General features: G+C 36.1%; 2 protein-coding genes across 3 annotated transcripts; both read right to left on the reverse strand.

Moving 5' to 3' along the window:
* Positions 1 to 13,358: 13,358 nt before the first annotated feature.
* Positions 13,359 to 15,965, reverse strand: LOC104091026 (protein DOWNY MILDEW RESISTANCE 6-like). Of its 2 annotated transcripts, XM_033654748.2 has the most exons (3): positions 15,738 to 15,965; positions 15,096 to 15,483; positions 13,359 to 14,274 (listed from the first exon to the last, which is right to left on the reverse strand). In XM_033654748.2, exons 2-3 carry the CDS (start codon positions 15,452 to 15,454, stop codon positions 14,115 to 14,117), a joined length of 519 nt encoding a protein of 172 aa, XP_033510639.1. In that variant the 5' UTR covers positions 15,455 to 15,483; positions 15,738 to 15,965; the 3' UTR covers positions 13,359 to 14,114. The 2 variants fall into 2 exon arrangements, with proteins under 2 accessions (XP_033510639.1, XP_033510638.1); XM_033654747.2 differs by having other exon boundaries at positions 15,096 to 15,961.
* A 547-nt stretch (positions 15,966 to 16,512) lies between these two features.
* On the reverse strand, positions 16,513 to 22,306 carry LOC104091025 (NAP1-related protein 2-like). The gene is made up of 10 exons (XM_009596269.4): positions 22,072 to 22,306; positions 20,572 to 20,694; positions 20,431 to 20,481; positions 20,169 to 20,240; positions 19,943 to 20,056; positions 19,797 to 19,858; positions 18,890 to 18,974; positions 18,699 to 18,755; positions 18,564 to 18,596; positions 16,513 to 16,735 (listed from the first exon to the last, which is right to left on the reverse strand). Exons 1-10 carry the CDS (start codon positions 22,186 to 22,188, stop codon positions 16,664 to 16,666), a joined length of 786 nt encoding a protein of 261 aa, XP_009594564.1. The 5' UTR covers positions 22,189 to 22,306; the 3' UTR covers positions 16,513 to 16,663.
* Positions 22,307 to 22,396: the final 90 nt, after the last annotated feature.

The following is a 22,396-nucleotide window of genomic DNA, read 5'->3' on the forward strand; positions in this document are numbered from 1 at the left end:
TATTAATAACCCATAAAAATGATGAAAAGTGAAAGAAGTGGGTTGGAGATGTCAAGTGTGGCTACCGTACCAATAATGAAAGTGTGGTGCCAATGAAATAAAATAATGCGAGAAAGGTTATGAAATGAGCCTCGATTCAACTGCTCCAAATTGACTTCGAAAATAGATTTTCCTAAAAGCTTATGTGCTCAAGTCATGCCCAAATGTGGTTGTTTTAACTAATATTTGCTTTCTAAGTATTTTTCAATGTGGTTTGAGCTCTTACATAATCATGAGTTGAAATTGTGTATTGCCCTTTTGGGGAAAAGTATTTCAAGAATAAATGGTGTGTTACTCGTTTATGATTTTAACTTGCGATTCGATTGCCAATCGGTTTACTCCACTTTTTGGAAAGAAATCTATTGTGTTTAAAGCCTTCATTACTAATGAACCTAAAGTTGTGATTTCTGGAATATACTATATGTTGATATTTATGATGATGATCCATGAAAGGAAAGATATAAAAGTGTGGAATATGAAATACGGTCTTTGTGCCATAAAAGAAGAATCATATGTATGGCCAAGAGAGCCAATGAAATAATAATGTTGTAAGTAGTTGAAAGTACTAATGAAATGATATATGGTGTGAAAAGTTATGAGATGAACGTATTCGTACTTATGTTTCCAATGTTCTATAAGTTCCTACGCCCTCATGAGGAGGGGCTATGGTGTTCCTAAATGTTTTAAATGTTTTTAATGTCCTGTGATCACCCATGGCAGGTAGAAGTAAGTGATAGTATGAACATGAAATGCGGCAGTTTGCCAAAATGAGAATTATGAGGCGTTGTATGTTTCAATGGTTTCAATTATTATACGTATGCTTCTAAAATAATAAATGTAAATGACTTCGATGTTAAGTCCCCAAGAATTATGAACTTAGCTAATGACCTCAAGATAACAAGTGAGTGAATAACGAGATGAAATGGAGATGTCTTATGCTGAATGATGATGAACCTTAAGAAAAGTAATTGGGTTCATGTGCCATTGAAATTGACTTATTTATTCACCATGCATGTGCTAATGTAATGAGCTGTTTTCTCCATGATGAGCATGAACATGAAGTATTCCATTGATACGGGAAATTACGACCTTAAATGTAATGTTAATCATGTCGCTTTGAGTTTATATATGGTTATGTGCATAATTATGTGTTAGGAACCCTATGGACGGTCTATGAAACTCATAGGTATATAATATGAATGAATCATATGGGCGGTCTATGAAACGCATAGGTGTATTGTATATGTGATCCTATGGACGGGATATGAAACACATAGATGTATTGTATATGTGATCCTATGGACGGGCTATGAAATGCATAGGTGTATTGTGTATGGAATCCTATGGACGGTCTATGAAACATATAGGTGTGTTGTGTATGGAATCCTATGGACGGTCTATGAGACGCATAGGTGTATTGTATATGGAATCCTATGGATGGTCTATGAGATGCATAGGTGTATTGTGTATGGAATCCTATGGACGGTCTATGAAATGCATAGGTATATTGTGTATGGAATCCTATGTACGGTCTATGAAACGCATAGGTGTATTGTGTATGAAATGTATAGGTGTACGGTGAATAAACACTATGGAAGGTCTATGAGATGCATAGGTGTATAATATGATATGTGAACACTATGGACGGTCTATGAGACGTATAGTTGTATAATATAATATGTGAACACTAAGGACGGTCTATGAAATATATATGTGTAAAATAAGAGAGGGATATGGAAGGTCTAGTGATACGCATTATTAATGCAGACAAAAGGTGCCACTTTCGTTGCCCTTGTTTGCACATGTTGTTATATTTACATTATATTTTGTATCCCACATACAATTCATATGGATCAATTGGTCCCAAATGAAGTTCAGAATGGTGTAAGTATAATAAGACTTGAAATTTTATTCCATCCGATGTTTCATAGTTTCTTGATGTACTTTATTTGCCTCTTATTTGAGTTACCGTATTTTCATATGCTGTTTTGTCTGCCTTACATACAAGTACTATTCCACATGTTCACATCCCTTTGGTTGGGGATACTGCTTCTTTTAATGGATGCAAGTATACTTCTACATGATGATATGGATCTTTGATAGGGATCTTCTTCACTACTCAGCTTATGGTGAGCCTGCTACAGTTCTAGTCAGTGTTTGGGTCTAGTTCATTTTATGTATTTAGGTATCTATTATCATAGAAGCTTCAAGTACACTGTGGGTCATGTACTTAAAGTTTTGAGTTTTGTCATGTATTTGTGTTCACAGTTATTTATAAAGCTATATATCCATCATGAAGAGAATTTTAGGCCATTAAGCCAAATGGAACCAATTTGAAAGTCAAGATCTAATTATGTTATGAGAAATCATGCATGAGTAATGATGAGAGGTTGATGTAACGCATGCTTGCTTGAACGGGTTACTCGGTTGAGCACCAATCGCGCTCCCCGAGGTCGGGGCGCGACACCAATGATAGTTAACTATATTGTTAAAATCGGGATAGTTTAGCCACATTGTTTCAAAGCGAAAAATATGGGTGGGTTTATTCATAGGTTTTGTTAAATTCAAGATGATGAGCCATAGTCGCATCTGGGTATGTCCCTACCCAGTCCGAGTTGGCAAGGAAGCGGTCTAGCCGTTTCAAGATTTGGTGTCCCCTTTTTTCCTTTTATTTATCCATGTGAACCTGTGTCCCGTGAACCCGAGGTCAATCATATTGAGATTGTCTAGGCACTGTAGAAAGGCAGCAGTCCTAGTATTATTTATTAGTCTTCCACCAAACTATTCAGAAGCCAATGTTACTTCATTAAAATCCCTACAGAGAAGCCATGGCATAGTATGATTTTTATCTACAGTTTCTAGGTTATTCCATAAAAGATTTCTATTAGCTAGGTTCGTACTTGCATAAAATAAGGATAAAAGTCAACGGTGTGATGTTCCTCTAACCTGGATATTGACATGGATCTCCTGATCAGTAGTGGCGATTGGGTCGGCCTCAAGCTCTTCCTGCTTCCACATTAGGGCAGCACCTCCAGAGTATCCATCTGCACTAAGCTCGAATAGGTCAGTGAAGTTAACAAACTCCATGAGGTCGTAGTGACTCTGCATGCGTGTCTCTATAAGATAGATTATGGAAGGGTTGCTCTAGACCACGAGGTCTTTGAAGCTCCGCCTGAATTCAGGGTTGTTTAAGGGTGGCAAGTGGGCCGGTCCCGGGCCTAAATGGCTAAGTGGGCCGGTCCAAATGGTCCCGATCCCAAATTAAACGGGCAAAATGGTCCTGGGCTAAACGGTATTTTTGTAAGGACCGGGACCATTTGGTCTCGGGCTAAACGGTCCCGGCCCGCGGGCTAAATGGGCTAAGTGGGCCCAACGGATTTTTAAAAAAAATATTAAATAGAAATTAGAGACAAAAGGATGTTAAAAATAATATCTAAGGCAATGCCTTGTAAAATTTATTATAAAATTATGATCTAAATTTTTAAGTATTTTTTAATTCAAATTTAAAATCTAAAGACGAAAATATTGTAAAGAGATATTTAAAGCAATGCCTTGTAATTTTATTATAGCATTAAAAAATATGGCAATATCTTTCTTAGTCTTCATCCCCCTATGAAATGAGCACAACAAGGTGTTAATACCACCATTGAGAAGAAAAAAAAACTAATCAAGATGTGCCAAAATACAAGTTACATAATACATATTAATTTTTGTTCATACAAGTTACATGGTATCTCTTATAAACTTTATAAATCTATCAAGGTCCGAAGGAATTTCCGTTGGTGGTGGCGGAAAAGTAGCTTGGTCATCGCCACTTCTGGGCGGAGCAACATCCTCCGCTAGTTCAGCTAGCATTTCTTCGTAAGCTTCGTCTTCATCTGGATGTGATTCAGCAAGTCCAAAATTTTTTATTTCTGACCGGATCCAATCTCTAAAAGGCACTGATTTTTCCAAGCTCTCCCTCATAGACTCTCTATAATCACCGAGTTGAAGTCTTGCTTGACTGAAAGCGCTCTCTGATGCCACTTTTGAAGCTTGAAAAGTTAAAATATCTCGGGCCATCCTTGAAAGAACCAGAAAGTGTTTTTCTTTGTCCTTCCACCATTCCAAAAGATTAAAGGAACCGTTGGGATTCACTTCCTCAATTCCCTGTGACAAATAAACTTCAAGCTCATTTAGTTGTGAAAAATCACTACTACTAAAACCTTGAGAACCCCTAAACCTCGCCCAAGCACTAAGTGCTCTTACTCCCGCAGTTCTTTTAGATGATTGAGAATCAGAAGAAGAAGGAGTTGGAACATTTGGTCTAGCATGATTTAATGCAACTTATTAAGTATTAAAAATAGTTTGAGCATTTATTCTAATTGAGGCTATTGCTTCCGGAAGTAGAGACAATTCCTCATCTTCAAGCGCTAAACCATTATAAACAGTTTCATACCAAAAATGAGGACCTCCTAATTTCATACAAGGATTTAATAAAACAGAAATACCATAAATAGGGGGAATAGGGAAAAAATATTTTTTAAACTTTTTTCTCATAGAATCAATAGAAAGTTTATAAATTTCTCCACCCTCTGAAAAATGAGCAAACAAATTTGCAAGTTCTGCAATATAAACTAAACAGTTAGAAATAGTAGGATAATATTGCCCAGAAAATTCATTTGTAGCAATATGAAATTTTTCTAAAAAATCTACAAGTATTTTAATATTAACTCAATCCCCATTTGTAAGGTGCTCATCATCATCACTTACATATGCATTAAATGTTGAGTTTATGGGGTTTCTATATTCATATGCAACAACCAAACTTTCATACATGTAATTCCATCTAGTTGGACAAGATTTAGGAACCTTTCTTTCTCTTAGGCCAAATTCATCGCAACTTTTAAAATATTCTCTAAGTCTACTTCTACGGTTTGAATAAAAAAAGCCAGTTAAGAGCCATTTTAACCTTTTCAAGTTTAATATTTAAAATTCTCATACCATCACCCACAATTAAATAGTAAATATGACAAATACATCTAACATGAAAAATATCACTAAATGCAGTATTTAGCGTAGTGGTAAGTAAGGCTATAGTATTTGTGTTACTAGTAGCATTATCCATTGAAATTGATATTATTTTATCACTAATGCAAAAATATCTACAAATATTAGTAACTATGCTAGCAATAAACTGCCCTCTGTGACGTAAATTAATTATTCTATAAGAAATAATGCACTTTTGCATTATCCAATCCTCATCAATCCAATGACTGGTAACAGTAAGGTAATCACAGTCGTTACCACTTTTACCAATATCAGTTGTAATAGCAATACGATAATTTATATGAGTAAATAAATAGCGCAAATATTGTTCATATTAATGTTTATATTTATAAATACCGCTCTTTACGGTTGTGCGAGGAAAACATTTATAAGTAGGATTAAAAAAATTCTAATATAATGCACAAAGTTAGGGTCAGAAGGAAAATTATAGGGTAAACACATAACAGTTACCATTTTTGCCAATTTTTCCCGATCCTTTTTTGGATCATAATATAAAATACTACCGGTAACTGTGTTAATTCCCGGTTGAAATTGATTTGAACCGGTACTAGGGTCAACCTGACTAGGAGTAGGTAGACTTTTCCCCTCGGCCAAAGCTTTCAGACGAAGATATCTCACTCTATCTTGAGGGTGTTTCATTATGTGTCTAGCCAAAGTTCCCTCCCCTCCCCCTTCCCCCCCGCGATCCAAAATATTTAAAAACTAACTTCGTGCCACAAGTTTTATACTTAGCCTTATTTTCTGGAATTAGTTGAGTAAAAAATGGCCAAACGGGAGATGTTTCCGTCCGTTTGCTAGGTTGTCTAGAAAAAGTAGGGGTAGTAGCAGGTGTATCAGATGGGGCATCATTTGGATTAGTAGGGTTATCACTAGTTGGGTTAACATCAGGAGCTGGACTAGCTGGTGTATCATCATCCGGTTGAGTTTCATCAAAATCTATTTCCTCGTCATCATTTTCATCAATAGTTGGATTAGAATAAAGAGCATTCATTAATTCATGGTCTAATTGTTCACCAGCTTTAATATTATGGAAAAATTGACTTTCATAAATTATAATAAACTATTATTGCTATCAAGAATAGCAGGTGTAGGACGGATATGGAGTTTGGTTCGGGGAGCCCGGGGTAGTGAAGGAGGAACAGATTGAGCACTAGATTCGTCACTCTTGGATTTTTCCTTATTTTTACCAAAAAGTTTTTTTAAGGAAGCCAACTTAATTAAAAAAGTAATAGAAAATAAATAAAACAAACAAAATTATAATATTAAAACTTAAGAGTTGGAACGAGTTTACCGAATTGACGAACAACTTGTTAAAAATTGATTATCGTTGAAAACTTCAATTCACCAACTTCACAATTGTTTCACAAATTATAACAATAAAGTAAGCAATAGTAGCAATTATAGAAGAAAATTAGAGAGAGATTGTGATAGATTAATGATTTTGTAAGAAAAAATGAAAGAATAAGGGGGTATTTATAGTTAAAAATCGGGAAAAAGTATAATTATAAAAAGTTTGGGATTAAAACAAAGTTGGGGAGTTAAATGGCTATTTTATAAATAGTCGTTGGGACCGTTTGGCCCGCTAAGGGATCGGTCCGGTCCCCGTCCCTGGCGGGCCAAATGGTCCAGGGCCTGGCGGGCCCAAAGCATAGGACCGGCCACGAGACCGGCCCAGGCCCACTAAAATCGATCCAAACGATCCTGGCCCATTTAGCCCGTTTGGCCCGCGGTCCCGGGCCGGTCCTGGGCCTGGACCGGCTTACTTGTCAGCCTTGGGGTTGTTACATCCTTTGCAGTTCCAAAGAAGTATCTTTATCTGGGACTCATTAACGATCCTCGAACTCCCTCACGGAGCTAGTGACATGCGCAAGTAGGTGGTGAGTGGGTGGTCCACCCCATTGTCCATCAGCATGTCCTCATCCGTCAGTGTTGGAATTATCAGAACAACATATTTGTGGAGGATTGAAAGTGGGTAGGAGCGTATGTTCAACGCACTCACGACGTTTGTGGACAGTTATGAAGCACCTTTTTTCTCTGTTTTCGTGAAGTGTCATTGACAATGATTCCTGCATGGTGATGTTCCGGAGAATTTGATCAAGGATGTTTGGCCCCTGTTGTTCGAGCTCAAGCACCATAGCCACTGCCTCTTCCATGTTCAACAGGGATAATGACTCTAGTGGTGTTAGTTGATCCTCGATGTCCAGATTCTCCGGCAGTACCTGTTTTGGTGACAAGAGCAACCTGTTGGCTTGTAGGGATGCAATCTCCTCCTGGTTCTGTAGAGAAAGCGGGAACTCATGTTGTTGGTGTGTGTTGTGGTTGCTTAGCTGTTGAATAAGATTCATGGCAGCTATCTACTGGGTGTAGAGTGACTGTAGTGCCATTGTTTCCTGTTCGTTAGTGTATAGGCCTTGATCTATGATCACGCCCAACTCTAATCCTAAAAAGGATAAGCGATCGCTGTAAATATAATCCGGTCTAAAAGTCCGGAGTCGAATCCCACAGAGAACTAAGGCTTAGCTATAGCTATTTAATATCACTAAGAAGACAAGTTTGAACAATTTTCTAAATTATAAAGATTGAGATTTATATTTCTAACTAATTAACTTGAAAATATTAGAAAGTGGTAAAATTATCAACTAACGAGATAAAGGGGTGGAGACTAAATTAAGGAGGTCTAGAGTTATGATTTCCCTAATTGTCGGAATCCTTCCAGCTATGTTCCCAACAATTTTGCCAATGTATTCTCTACTGATCGAGAGCACTTTAGGTGCCGTAATTCTCTCTCGAGCAACTACAATAATTTACTAGACATATTCTCTCGAACTACGCTAGTTGGCTTCATCGAATCGCTCACTATGACCACGTCAAGGCTTTGTTATTTCTAAACCTACCTTTAAACTCACTGTATTGATTTCTCGCATACATTAGGAGTGACGTTGTTCAACAACAATCTAAATATGTATCCTTTCTCAAGAAACACATAATAAATAGGCACAGTCAACCGATGGTCATTCAATTAACTGAAATAAACACATAGTTGAACAAATAGATAAATTTAAAGGCTAAATTATATTAAAACATAACAAAAATTCATCCTACAAAAGGTTCCATCAAAACCCTAGATAACAAATTAGCTACTCATAATAGCATGTAAAAACTACAATACTAAAAGTCATAACCAATCATGAAAAGTAGGAAGAAGAAGGGAAAAACTCGTGGTTGAATCTTCCTCCTTGCTTCTCGCGTATTCTTGCCTCCTTAGGTCGAATCCCCAGTCTCCTTAGCCTCCTTAGGTCTAAATTACGTCAAAAGTCTTCAAAATATCATTTTTTTTCATGTATATATACCAAGTAGGGTCGGGCCCAAATAATTATACCTTCTCCTACACGAAAAAGGACACTTTTTCAGGTCAGGACGTCCGCGGCCGCGGATTCAATCGCAGATTTTACCCAGTGTTCTGCCTCACATCCGTAGCCACGGATTAGACCGCATTTTTCACCCTGTTCTGTTTAGAATTTGGAAAAACATAAAACATGAAAGTTGTATCCCTTTGAATTAGCTTTCTAACCATATATTGTGGAGCTACAATGCAGTTCTGAGAGAAAGGTTATGTGCATTTTACTAGACAGTGCGCAATATACCTACTTGATTCTTCGTTCGTTCTTAACTATCATCCGTTGATCCCCGAACACGATCCCGGGTTAATTTCTTGGGCTTTTACTCAGACTTCAAAACTCCAAATAACTTTAATTCATTCCATAACATCTACATAGCTCGAAATTACTCCTACAAGGCATAAAACACATAATTAGTACAAAATACTAGCGATTAAAGCTTAAACTCAATTAAAGTACAGTAAATTAGAGTGTAATAAGAGACTAAAATATGTAATTATAGCCTATCATTTGTATTAGTTCTTATGTTGTCTCCAAGATCAGGGCCGCCTGTTGTTGGGTGGGAGTCATCGGTTCCTGGTTTGCATGTGTATGGTGATTGGTTGGATCTTGTGGAAGATGGTGGAGTGTAGCCCACTGCTGATTCATTAGCCCGTACATGTAATTGCTCATCTGGTTGTAGTAGATTTGGTGGTTGATGACTATTGGGACCGGGATAATCATCGCTTGGAAGTAGTAGTTTGTTATTTGTGGTTGGGGTTGGTAGTCGTCTTCCCCGTGGTGGCGTTCGTAATAGTGGTTTTGATAGCAGTCGTGCTGCTAATTCTGGCGATAGTTTTTGTAGTGTCTCCGCATTTCTAGTTGTGGTGGTAATTTATGGGGAGTGAGATAGTTGGTTGGGTGTAGGAGACATTTCAGATGGGTAGTTGTTTAGAGGGGTTATAATGGGGGCATGACGGGAGGTCTGGTTTTTGTGCCATAGGGTTGGATTAGGGGTGATAGAGGAGGAATGAGTGGTATTGGCATGTGTAGGGGTACACGGAAGGGTAGTAGTGGTCAGTGAATTAAATGTGATGTGAGTGATTTTGTATGTATTGGGCAAAAGAGGAAACAGATCGGTCGGATGAAGTTATGGGCCCTGTTCTTTGGGGTTGATGTTGTGTGGGGTCTGTAAAAAGGTAGTTTTTGTAGTTTTTGTGTGTTCAGGTATTTTCTATTTATAGTTCTGATCTTAGGAAACTTTTATTCCGTGGGTACTATGGAGTCATTTGATGTGAACCGGAATTTTGTATGCGTAGCTGATAAATTTAGTGATGTTTTGGACTGGGTTGAATTATTTTTTGGATTTTTGTTTTGAAGTTCTCATCCGTTGTCGTTTAAGATGGAAAATCAGTTTTCTTGTATAACTGTAAATGTCTCTTTGATATTTGAAGGATTATTTTCAGTTACCTCTTTCTTGGGGCCAAAGTCAATCCCATTTCTTGTTCCCAACGTAATGTTGGTATGAGTAGTAACATCACTTCCTGATGTAATTATTGTCTCTCTTTTTTCTTTTTTTTTCTTCTTTTTCTTCCTCTATTCTAATTTCCTTTTTTTTCCTTTTTTTCCTTTTCTTTTTCTTTTTCTTTTCCTTTTCCATTTTCTTAGAAATTTTCAGTAGGTGTTTTCCCCTTTTCTCTCTGTTTTCCATCTACATCTAACTTTGAGTCTTTGTTAGTAGCGTACCTCTTGCTTTTGTATGTGACTGTTTTTCACTGACCTTGAGTTGATTGCTCTTCTAATATTTTATGCTCCGTATGTTGGGCAGACCTACTTTGTAAACATTGATAGTAATTGTGGCCTAAGCATCCGCAAGTTGTGCAAAGTGAGTTTTGTCCTCATAGTGTACTTCCTGTAGATGCTTGCCAATCATAACATTTATAGGTAAAGGCTTGCCCAGTGGTGCTAAAATATAGAGTCTGGCATATCTTCCCCGTGTTGTGTGTGTCGTACAACTGTCGATTTTGAGAACCATACCGATTGTGCCTCCAATTTTCTAAAGTATATTTAGATCATAGTATTCTATAGGTAATTCTTGTAGGCGCACCCATATGGTAGAAAAGGTAATTTGGACATTGTTGGGATTAAATTTTGGTGTCCATTTACTAATTGAGAGAAACTGGGATCCAATGAACCATGGTCCATTATTCAGGACTGTGGTGTACAGGTTTTCCGATGAGAATATTATAAGGTAAAAATCACTTCCAATGTCTATGAGACTTAGGGGCTCTGTTGTGTTCCAAAGTTTTTATATTTTTGTACGTAGAAGGGTGTAACCCATTCATTTACCTATGAGTTTGATAATTAGTGCTTGGGTCCAAGGTTTGTAAAGTCTTTATTTTTCGGCCGAGGAGATGGGTATAAAATTTGGGTGATTTATTGGGTTATCATTCTCATCTTCAAGTGACAGATTAGTAAACGTGTCACAGTCAAACTCCATGGACTCAAAAATTTGATTTTCAATTACTCTGTCTTTGAAGCTTACCTTAGGGTCAAATTTTCTTCCTTCCATTTTTGGCTTTTGTGTACTACGTTGGAGCAGATCTGCTTCTTCAGTTATTAGTGATGATGATTGTGTCGTGTCCATCAATGTTGTCTCGCCGATCATATGGTGGTGATTGATTTGGGTTCTTGTTGTTGTTCACATCGGAAGTTTCTCTCTATTGGCTAGAGAGAAGGTAGAGGAAAAAAAAGGCACACTTTCTCTCTATGGATGAAAGTACAATAGAGATACCTCGTGATTAACTGAAAATGCAACTAATCACTCAAATCAAGGTTAATTCATTAAAGGTCATTCAACTAACGCAATTTTACAAAAGCCATTTACTTATTTTTTATCACTTAAGTCACTAAATTTTACCGTTTATCATTTAAAAAAGTTATTTGGGCTCAAATCCTACAAAATTCTTCTATACAAGAAATCTGACATGGCATCAAAGTTAATTAAAAATCTAAAATTAAATGTCACGTCAATTTAGAATGAAGCATAGTACACTTTAGACCCATTTTCTTTTTACACTCGATTTGACCCATAACCCAAATGGATAGTTTACTAATTTAGTTTGTGAAAATGGTGTTTACATTAGCTTATTGTTCTTGTCTGCCCAGCCCGGTAACCCATAAATGGCTAGTGATACATTAAAAATTGTCAGCACAACCCAGCATAGCCCGAGTAACCCATAGAATTTATGTCGAACAGAGTTACCATCCAAAAAATCATGTCCCCAACCTGGCCCCGCAAGGGAAGCACGACCCGGACTAGACATGAGTTCATGTGTTCGAGTCCCCTTTTCCCTTTTATTGATTTTTGTAATTTTTTCTTTTCTATTTTTATTGCTACAGAGAATGTGCAATGAGTAACCACCATTTACCTTGTAAAATTATTATTCCACTGTCTTCTACTTCTTCTTTTCTCTATTTTACTTCATATTTTTAACTTAATTCAATAGAAATCAACTTTATTTTACTTCAAAAAATTAAACCTTTCTACAAAGTGATCTTTAATTCTCTATTTCATAAATTTTGCTAAATTATGCAAGTATATCTAATGAAATTATTTATAATTTGTTAGTTTATGTTGAAATTTTTTATTTTTTTTATAATTTCTGGTTTAATGTATTAGCCCTCTTTCTTTAATTAGGTATTAATCCAGTTGATATTGTAACTATTTTTTATTATCCTCTATTTGTAGATAATACCTTCTTAGTTATAAACACAAAAGGATTTAATAATCTGTCTAATTTCTTGCAGTTAATAAAAAAAATTATTGGTTAAATAATTTTCTTGTTAAATTTTAACAAAATTTTGAAACATTAAAATTTGTTAAATTAAATAGATAAGAGTATTTGGTTAAAAAAAGATAAATTATTCAAATAATTAGGAGGAAATAGTTTATGTACTATTAAAATGCCAAAATTTGTAAAATATAGTGCACTCACTTTTAAATGACTTGATTTTAACATCACGCTATAAACAAAGGAGACCAAAAAGGAAAAGAATTAACAAAAATTCGACCAAATTTTGTTCGCCATGTTCGATGCTGCTTATACTATCGATTTGCGTTATTTTAAATTGAACCCGCTTGTGTAAAATTCTTGGTTCGTCACTGAGTGCTATGCTGTAGTAAAAAGAAAATAGTGCTCCACCAAGAATATTTCGAGTTTGTATGATATCCTTCTTGTATATTTCGAGTTCGTATGATATCCTTGTTAATTTATTTTTTTTTTAAATATGGAGCAACAAGAAGATTAAAAATATTTGTTGAAAGTGTCTCTCATAAATTTTATTAACCAAGAGGCCTTTAAATAGCCAACTTAAAAATATAATTTGCAGAAAATCTGCAGGATAAATATTCAAATTAAAAAACTTAAACTATCTCAACAAACTTATCCAATTAAATTTAAATTTAATCAAAAACTCCTCCTACGACTAAACTGCATGTTATGGACAAAAAGTAATCCAGAAAAGATCACATAAGCATATTAAGTACTACCTCTATTCCGATTTATGTGAACATGTTTGACTGGGCACGGAGTTTAAGAAAAAATAAAAACTTTTGGAATTTGTGATCCTAAACAAGTCAAAAATGGGCCCAGAGTATTTGTGTGGTTATAAAAGTTTCTCATTAAGAGTACAATTGTAAGTTTAAGCTAAATTATTACCAAAATTAGAAAGGGAACATTCTTTTTGGAACAAACCAAAAAGAAAATAGGTTCACATAAAGAAGTAGTACCTTTTTTCTTTCCCCCAAATTAGGAAAAGAGTTTCCAAGATTAATCAGGGGAGACAAACTAAGCAGAAAAGATTGATGAATGTGATAGAACAAAGTAGATGAAACGAAGCTAATTGGTTTTTAACAGGGAACGCAATGCAGCACATCATTCTTTGGAGCATTCTTAGATGAAATCATAATATGGATTATGAAAGTTCTACTCACTGATACCATATATTATCTCATCAACCTCTTCTCCGATCCACATGTATATAATTAAGTATATAGAAGTCTGTATCAGATATTGTGAAAAGGCCGAGATCATGAGCATATATATGTCTTACAAATTACAAGCCATTACCTTTTTTATCTAACATTACTCCTCAGGGATTGCATAATGTGATATGGTAATCTCATCTTCAACCCGGGAGACATGCTTAGACTTGTTTTCTTTTCTTATCTGTAGATACTCTTTGTACAAGAAGGGACTGTATTTTGGTTTTTCTACAATCTCCTTTGTAAACTGGGGAAGTGGTTCAATCCACTTTTCTCCTGACAAACTGTAGAAGAATGCAAATGAATTCCTTGATCTTCCATTAGGTCTTAGCACCACCCTATGACTTGGGCTTTTGAATTTGTCGTTCGAAAGGACCAGTAAAATATAAGGTAATTACAACTCTACCAACTAGCTAATAATCAACTCTCTAACTGACTGCACTTTGAGAGATTTACCTGAAGAGCATCGCCAATATTGACAACAAGGGCACCTGGTTGTGGGGGTATTAGGATCCATTCGCCATCCTTTTGAACCTCGAGGCCTTCAACTTCATCATGTAACACAATTGTGAAGCAACTGACATCTTTATGTGAATTTGTCCCTATCCTTTCTGTCTCTGTTGCTGGCAAGTAAAATAAAGCAATGAGGAAATCCCAGTTTCTGTCATCGCGGAGGGAGGAAGCCCCAGGCACTCGCTCAGGATGCTCTCAACAACTATCCCTATCTTCAAGAATTGGCAGAATAACTCTTCCATCACCTCTCTGAAATGTGAAAGGAATTCATTATCGTAATAGCTAAAGTTTTCCACTAGCAAATCTAGTCCAAGAAAGGTAACACCAAAAGTTATTTCCCAAGGCCCCAGCAGCCCCTTCTGCAGGGCAATTAAAGGGCTAACTGCATCTGGGTAAAGAAGCTTTAGATATGTAGGATAAATGACATGAAATTGTATAGCCAAACTATCTGATTAGAGATGCTTAAACAATATGAAAAATTTATCCAATTTGACAAAGCTCTCAATTCTTGAACATGGAGCTGAGATTGATCGCATGCATTACCATAACAGTCTAGATCCAACTAGTAGAAAACGTAAAGAATATCATTGACTAAACATCAAGAAGAGAAGCCTGGAGTTGGAGTTGGCCTTTTTATCCACAGGTTAAACAAGAAAAGGCTAAAATAAGTAAGGAAAGAGCAATAACCATCATTGGAGACATATGGTATTTTCTGATTAACACCATTAAATTTAAACAAAAGCAAGAAAAGGTTCTTGGATCTTCTCAGATGATGGAGTTTTCTCTTTGAGGCGACCAGATAGAAGGCACTCGTTTCAATTCCAACCCCCTCCCCCAATAAAGTTATGTTCTAGGAAATATGATTCATGCCAAGTCAAATTGGGAGAGAGTGCTTTTCCCATCTAAGATTGCACCTTGAGCTACACACCCTTAAACAAAGAGACTAATTTAGTATCTAAAGTCAATGAGTATGATTTTATTATATGTACACATTTTTAAAAGAAAATTCATATGTAGAAATAGTTCGGAGTTGAAAACATTGAATCAACTCTAGGTTAAAAATGTCATACCGAAATTGAGGAGGATTGGGAAGGAAGATGTTAAAATGGGAACCAGGTGGAAGCATGATGAGGAATTCATTGAACTCATAAGAAGGATTAGGCTTCTTGTTATAGCCTGCGGGAACAGGTGCATTAGGCAGTGGACAGCATTTGAGTTTAGCTAATTCATTTGGAGACTCAAAGAAAGCTTTTGCCAGCTTCAGAGCTTCACTGGTCAGATCAAAGGGTACCCCATGATTCACAATTTGAAAGAAGCCATACTCAACACAGGCTTTAGTAATGGAGTCTACAACTTTTAACCTTTCATCTTCACTTCCTTGTCTGAAGAATGGAATCAAATCAACAGTGGGTATATTTTTCATAGCCATTCTCAGTGTCAACTTGTTTTGGTTAAACCCTTCGGGATTACCCAGTTGGTTTGGAGGGCGGTTATTCATACGGATGACCTAGGATCGATTCCCCCCTCAATGCCTTCTAGGGTTGAGTCTGTCGCACAGGGCCTGCCTAGTGCGGTTTACATCATCTGTGTAGTTTGCAGGCTATTACACAGAGGGAGGTTTACCCAGGGCGCACAAAGTCAGAGGCTGTGGCAAAGATTGTAGCGGCTGCGGATTTCTCTCTTACCAAAAAAAAAATTGTTTTGGTTACAACACTACTGCTTTCACTTGTAGGATTTTGGAATCTCGATACACTGTCTTTTGGTCAATTTTCTTACCTATGTTCCCAAATAAATTATTGATAAGATTTTAGATCTTTCTTTTCTATTCTGTTCTTATGCATGCCATTGGATATTAGTTAATACGATTAATTACTTCAGCCGACCCCACACTCCAATTTGTTCATTGTCAGGACTCACAGTACCTTACCAAAATAATTCCATATTATAAGAGTCTCTGGCTTATCAGGTAATCGCACTCTCATCAGCACGTGTGACTAGTACTAAAGTGAAAATATCACAGTAAATATAGTATTAATTTGCTGTATGACTAAAATCTTAGAGAGATCAACGATAATAGTAATGAGAAAATAGGTATTACTTACATTTGTAATACTAGATGCGGATAAATTATTATCATGTCTCCGATCTTACTATGGTAGATGATGTTATGTTGATATTATCAAGTGCCAAAGATCACTTCAAATTATATGCAGACACCCTAATATAAAAATTATTGCAAGGTACTACTAACAGTGTTAGGTTGTCATCTTCACAACAATACAGAGTGTTTCTACCTGCTATGGATTTGAAATATGGTGGATATCTCAATTAAATATGCTATATTGTTACCTCAATAAGTATAATCCTAAACTTTGCCCAAAATAGCTTCCCCTATCTAACCTCTTCTTTTCATTTCTTTTTTGCATGGGAAATATGAAGTAAAAAATAAGTACTTACAAAATTAAAAAGAAAAGGTTAAAGGAGAAATGAAAGAAAAAGTTCACTGAAACTAAAAATTAGAGTCACCACTATATGTCATTCAATTTTTCTGCAATATCCGAAACCTCTTTACAGAGACCAACTCTGATGATTGAAACACTGATGAGAACTCAAATCAAACACAAGGTCTACCAACAGTTCATTCGTCGTCTTCATCTTCATCATCTTCCTCTTCTTCCTCTTCCTCTTCAGATCCTCCGCTGTCCTTTCCCTGGCAATTCATAGCAAATCAACCAATTCATTACCCAAGATATAAAAGAACAATCTTCAATAAGCTGCCGACACACATAAAATGGTATGTGATTTTATGCTAAAATCACTGGCAGCTCCCAGCAACAAGATCCCCTGGCACCATATTCACAATTTGTTTTCACCAAATATAATTAATATATATATATATAACAGAAGAACTTTATGACTGTTACTAAATATCCACTAACTAATCAAGGTTTACTATCTGAATGATACATTCATCCAGACTATATGTCAAGCCAAGCTAAGTCAAAGTATCAAGTAATTTGGTATCATTAACTTTCCAAGCTGCCGGGAGAAGTCAGATCACTGATATCATCATGCGGAGTTAGAAAGATAAAAATGACTTTGTTTAACATGATGTACATGAAACTTTTGTGTATCTTTTGTAAGCTTACAGATTACTAAGCATCATGATGTAAAAGCGAGGAATCTTCTCATGCGAAATCTGAAGTTTCTTTTTTTGACACAATTCCAACTCATATTGGTAATGCTGTCACCTTTTGTACAGGATTAGGCGTGTCTAGTCCCCGTAGTTGTTTTGTGAAGGTTAGGCATTATATTCCCCCCTTCTTCATGTATTTTCGTACTGAGTATTAATATATGGTCAGCGGTCATTGCCTAACCACCACCACCACCACCACCCCTAAAAAAATCAAAAATGGGTGTTTTTGACTTAAAAAGGAAGCCAATGCTCTTTTAGATCCTTGTCAAGCTTCCACCATGCAACACAATGTTTTAAGAAACTGCAGAGAAAAGGTAAGAGAGAGGGGGACTAGCACATAATTGCGTATCTTCCCCCTCATGTTCATCGGTAGAATTGGGAATCAAAGTTTAAAACAAAAGAAGTCTTTCCTCTTTCCTGGAGTGAAAATGCCAACTCTTGGAGGAATTATATATGCTCCACTTTTACCTCCTTTCGGCTAGGAAAAGGGAAAGAACATTCACAAACCTGCTCCATCTCTCATCCTAAACAAACAGTGTAAGCTTCCAACAGGTGACCTTCTCTTCCTCGGCCCAAGGGGGAAAGGAAGAGAAGGAACAAATACTTTGTCAGAATAGATACTTTCTTGTTCTGAAAAACAAAGATATATTCAGACCAGAAGACACTTTGATCTTATGAATGGAAGAGTCCCCAACCAATACCCTCCCGGCAGGTAAAACCAAAAGTTACGGTTTCACAGTTTTCTATCTGATGCATTTGTTTTTTACAAAGTTGGTATTTTCATTTAATTAATAGCACCAGGATGGGGTTGGAACAAAAATATTTACAAGTGCAGAAGAATCCTACTCTCTTTATGATGCTTCTAGATTGCATCTTTTGAGACTTTGATCAAAGACTTCCTTCAACAGACCCTTCCCTTCTCTCCCTCACATGTCTTCACGTCTTAGACAAAGTTCTGATTTGACCCCACAATTTAAGCAGCAAATAGTTTCCACGAAAGCAAAGATGAAAATATAAATTTCTAAAAATCAGAAGCACCATAAAAAACTATATTGCTTGCAGAAAGTTATTTTAGAGGTTTGGCAGTAGCTCTATGTTTTAAAGGCTTTATCATATATAGTTGCAGCCCTTATGATTTTAGTAAATCCTATTAGTCGAGCCCCACTTAGAAACTTTTGCCGTAGTCCTCCTTCACCCTCATACCATTGTGGCCAAGGAAAGAAATAAATGTAAGCCCAAAAGGAAGACATATTACAGCCACAGATGAATAAGTACGACTTTATATGTCAATTGATGTGCACACGGTATAAGTTATGAAAACTTAGCAAGAATGTTGCTTTACCTCATCGCCCTCAATATCTTCTTCATCAGGCTCCTGTGGTAAAGCAAATTTTGTATAATGTTATTGAGTTAAAAATGCATGACTAAATCATGACTAATAGATCAAGGAAAACAAGGGACATAGTATGAAACTAACATGGTCAAAATAATTGAGAGGGTTAGGCCACAAGTCATCCTTGATTATTTCAGCAACCTGAAAATCAGAAAACAAAAGAATAAATTTGAAAATGAAACTCTATGCACCAAACACCTGACCCCCCCCCCCCCCCAAAAAAAAAAAAAGTGAGCAAGAAAATCATAATGTTCTGCCGAAGATTTAGATGTTACCTCATCATCCTGAATGTCCAGAATCTCATTTTCGTCATCATCCACATCACCTTTTTGATTGACTTCACTGAACCATGTAAAGAAACTGTATGGAATAACAAGGGAAAAGCAACTGAGCAAGGATGACCATGAATATGACATTCAGTTTTTATTTACAAGACAGCTAGAATTGAGAGTACAGAAGACAGAGCAGTGAGCATGTGTCCAGTCGGTGCACCAACTTATCAAGTGATTAAGAGGATAGTCAGACTGTTGCAGCAGAAAAACTCAGTGAGTGCAAATAGTTTCGACACAGCTACATTAACCACTATATTTGCCATATTTACACTATTACTATTTGCAAACTCATAAACAGCTTTCTCTCGAGAGAAACACTTTGCCCAAAAAAATCATTAATATAGTTAATTAGCAATACTCTTATATAGCTTATGAATATGTAACTTTTATTTCAAAAGTTCAAGAAATGGGTGTCCTAATTCAAAACGAAATAGATGATTTGACTCTGAAATTTTGAACCCATCATTTATTTTTGGGACGAACAGAGCAATATATTTTGCGCTTCTGTTCCCAACAGAGGTGGCTGACTTCTAACTCCATAGTGAAGTAAGCAATTGCAGGGGGCAAATTTTGCCCACTACAAGAACATAAGATTAGGTCGGCATATGTTATTTGAAAGATCACACCAGTTATAGTTGAGTTTTATTAAGAAAATGTGATAATTGACAAATTCGTATTCCTAAGGTAGAGACCATAACCTGGTTTAATGTGGTGAGCAAGTCTATTTTCTCAAGTAAGACAAACCAAGTTCCCAACATTATATCAGTTTCAAGTTGACAGACTTGATACAAACAGCTAGTAGCTTTAAAAAATCAAAACCCTTAGAAATGCTATATAAAAGTAAGCAGACCTTTCTTCAGCGTGGGACCGCTTGTTTCCTTTCTTCTTGTCAGCAACTCCATTAGGAATGCCCTTCATAAGTCAAAACATAAATAGTGAGAGGAAACGGATAAGATAAAGATGTGTAACGTCTCTCAAACAGCAAAAAGAACTTACCATGCCTTCTTTCCATTTTATTGTTGTAGCTGTAATTTTTGTAGGTCCATCTTCAAGGAAGGTATACGTCTTTGAGAGCTTTGAATTTTCAAAATAAGGATTGGGCTTAAAGTTCTGTGAGAAAGAAGAGAAGGTCATCAGCATTCTGCAGTCCCAGAAAACATAAGATGTTTAATGTACTAATTAATTTCATTGTTGAGAGAGCGAGAGAGAGTGGTGAACTCACAAACGTGATTGAATGACCCGATTTCACATCCTTTGAGTCTTCCACTTCAATAGAACTTACAAATTTGAAAATCTACATGAAAAGGGGCAGTAACATTATGAGATTCAGATCAGAAGGAAAGAATCCATTCAAACTGTACTTTGACAGTTTATTTAGATGAGATTTTGCTAATTTAAGCAGATGGTTAATATTGGAGAAAAAGTAACATAACAAGTTGTAGTGGGTTGTTTCGAAGTTTAAATGAAACAAATTAGGATCAAACCTTTTGGTCCTCTTCAGTGAGAAGGTTACCAAGAACAGGATGACTCAAAAACTGCAAGCAGATGAGATAAGTTATACTGTGTGAAAAATACTTTGGAAGTCAAGCGATTGCGAGGAAAAAGGATAGGATGGGATCACTAACAGCAGTCAACCAGAAGTCAGAAATAGAGCTAATGACATCATTTCGCTTATCGTAGACAGGCTTGCGGATCTCGTTGTACTTCTGTTCTACTTCCAACACTTCGTCGCTTGCTTTTTCATTGATCTAGTAGCAAAATTGATATATCATTCAACATGTAAAACCAAGAGCTACACATGTTATCTTACAGTTAAACAACAGAAGAAAAGCTTCTAGCAATTGATCCAAGTTAATTATTGAGAAACTGTCGAAGTTGATTTGCATCTCTTCTGATTAGATTGTACCCTGAATGATTAAGCTTTTAGTGTGCATTCAGAAAAAGCTTGGACACATAGTGATATCATGTATGCATATAGCATACAAATCCAAAACTCCTATACGTGCATAGATTTGTATCTTGTACTCTTCATACAAGTGAACATGAATTTCAATTTATTGTGAAGGGAGCAGAGAAAGATATGAAGAGGAAGAAGGGGGGGGGGGGGGCATAGACACTAGCCTGCTGAATCCATAATGAGAATATCGCCATCACACTAGCCTGCTGAATCCATAATGAGAATATCGCCATCTATTAATCTTGTTGGATTCCATGTATTCACATTATGATCATTAAGTAAGAAAGGAACCTAGCAGTTCCTCCAGAGAGGAGGTCCTTAGAACTGAACTATGACCATATTGGGTATAACCTAATCAGACAGAAATTTTAGACAAGTTTTTGGAGTATGCATTTATTAAAAGAAGGAAAGAGACTTGAATATGCAATTGAACAAAGAATAAGCATTAAGTCAAACAGCTAATAGTTCCAGAACAGAGGTCCTCCGAAAAGTAGCATGCTGTAAATTCTTAACTACATTTAGTTCTTTTACAAGAAAGCTAAGGTAGTACATGACCAGAGGAGATCTCTCAAATTTTTGTTTCCATCTGAAAGAAACACAGAACATGCTGAAAGTCAAAATATGTTGACGAATTTATCTGAATATATTCATAGAAATATGCTTTGATGAGGTTTGGCAGTTGGACTTCCATAGATCCTCAATGAAGACAGGTCTCTTTATACTCTTTTCATATTTTTATTTTTTGACTTTTGAATAGGTAAAATTGGAGGCTCAGATTAACTATATATTATTCTTTTAACATTTTCAACTCGACTGAAACTTCACAACTTGTGTAAGGATAAGAAATTAAGAGGAATTAACACATCTCAAAGTTCCAATTTTCATCAAAGTTTAATGCCAGACTTTGAACATTTACTAAATTTAGAAATAAACTAATGATCTTTATATTCACAAAGAACAAGGAACCATATCATGGTCTTCCAAACTTCTCATGTCACGGTCATAGATAATCTAGACAAGTTCTAAAAAATGAATAAAGATTGAATCTTTAAAATTTTGGAGTTTTAGCCACTATCTAATTCTCTATAATAAAAATTTAATCTTTTCTTTAAGTAATTCTCTACAATTATTACCCATTTTTAACGGTTTTAAAAAAAAAAGAATTTACCTTCTCGAGCTCGTCTTGTATCTCTTGCAATTTTTCAATGGAAAAAATGAGCTTTTCATCAATAACATTGTTGTTTTCCTCATCCACTTTCTGCTTCTTCCCTTTGTCTGCCCCCATTTTATTCTTTGCCTAAGCACACAGCAGCTGAGGAAGAGAGCTGCTGCTTCTCAGTGTCTCTAACTGCTAATTTCTAGATTCTGCTTAAACCCTAAACGGCTTTAACCTGTCTGTTTGAGACAAGACATGTTAAGGTTTTAGGGTTTTAGGAGAACCAATAAGAGATTGACACGTTTTCTTCTGTACTTCTACTGTGACTTTGACACGT

This window comes from Nicotiana tomentosiformis, chromosome 6 (assembly GCF_000390325.3).
Source record: "Nicotiana tomentosiformis chromosome 6, ASM39032v3, whole genome shotgun sequence".
NCBI classification, from domain to species: Eukaryota; Viridiplantae; Streptophyta; class Magnoliopsida; order Solanales; family Solanaceae; genus Nicotiana; species Nicotiana tomentosiformis.

Excerpts from the sequence above, each read along its gene's own strand:
- LOC104091025 (XM_009596269.4), bottom strand. The coding sequence starts at position 22,188 with ATGGGGGCAGACAAAGGGAAGAAGCAGAAAGTGGATGAGGAAAACAAC. Across the intron at positions 20,057-20,168 it reads CGGGTCATTCAATCACGTTT|AACTTTAAGCCCAATCCTTA; the intron begins GTGAGTTCACCA and ends TCTTTCTCACAG. Across the intron at positions 18,756-18,889 it reads TGGACATTCAGGATGATGAG|GTTGCTGAAATAATCAAGGA; the intron begins GTAACATCTAAA and ends TCTGATTTTCAG.
- LOC104091026 (XM_033654747.2), bottom strand. The coding sequence starts at position 15,523 with ATGAATAACCGCCCTCCAAACCAACTGGGTAATCCCGAAGGGTTTAAC. Across the intron at positions 14,275-15,095 it reads CCCAATCCTCCTCAATTTCG|AGAGGTGATGGAAGAGTTAT; the intron begins GTATGACATTTT and ends TTCACATTTCAG.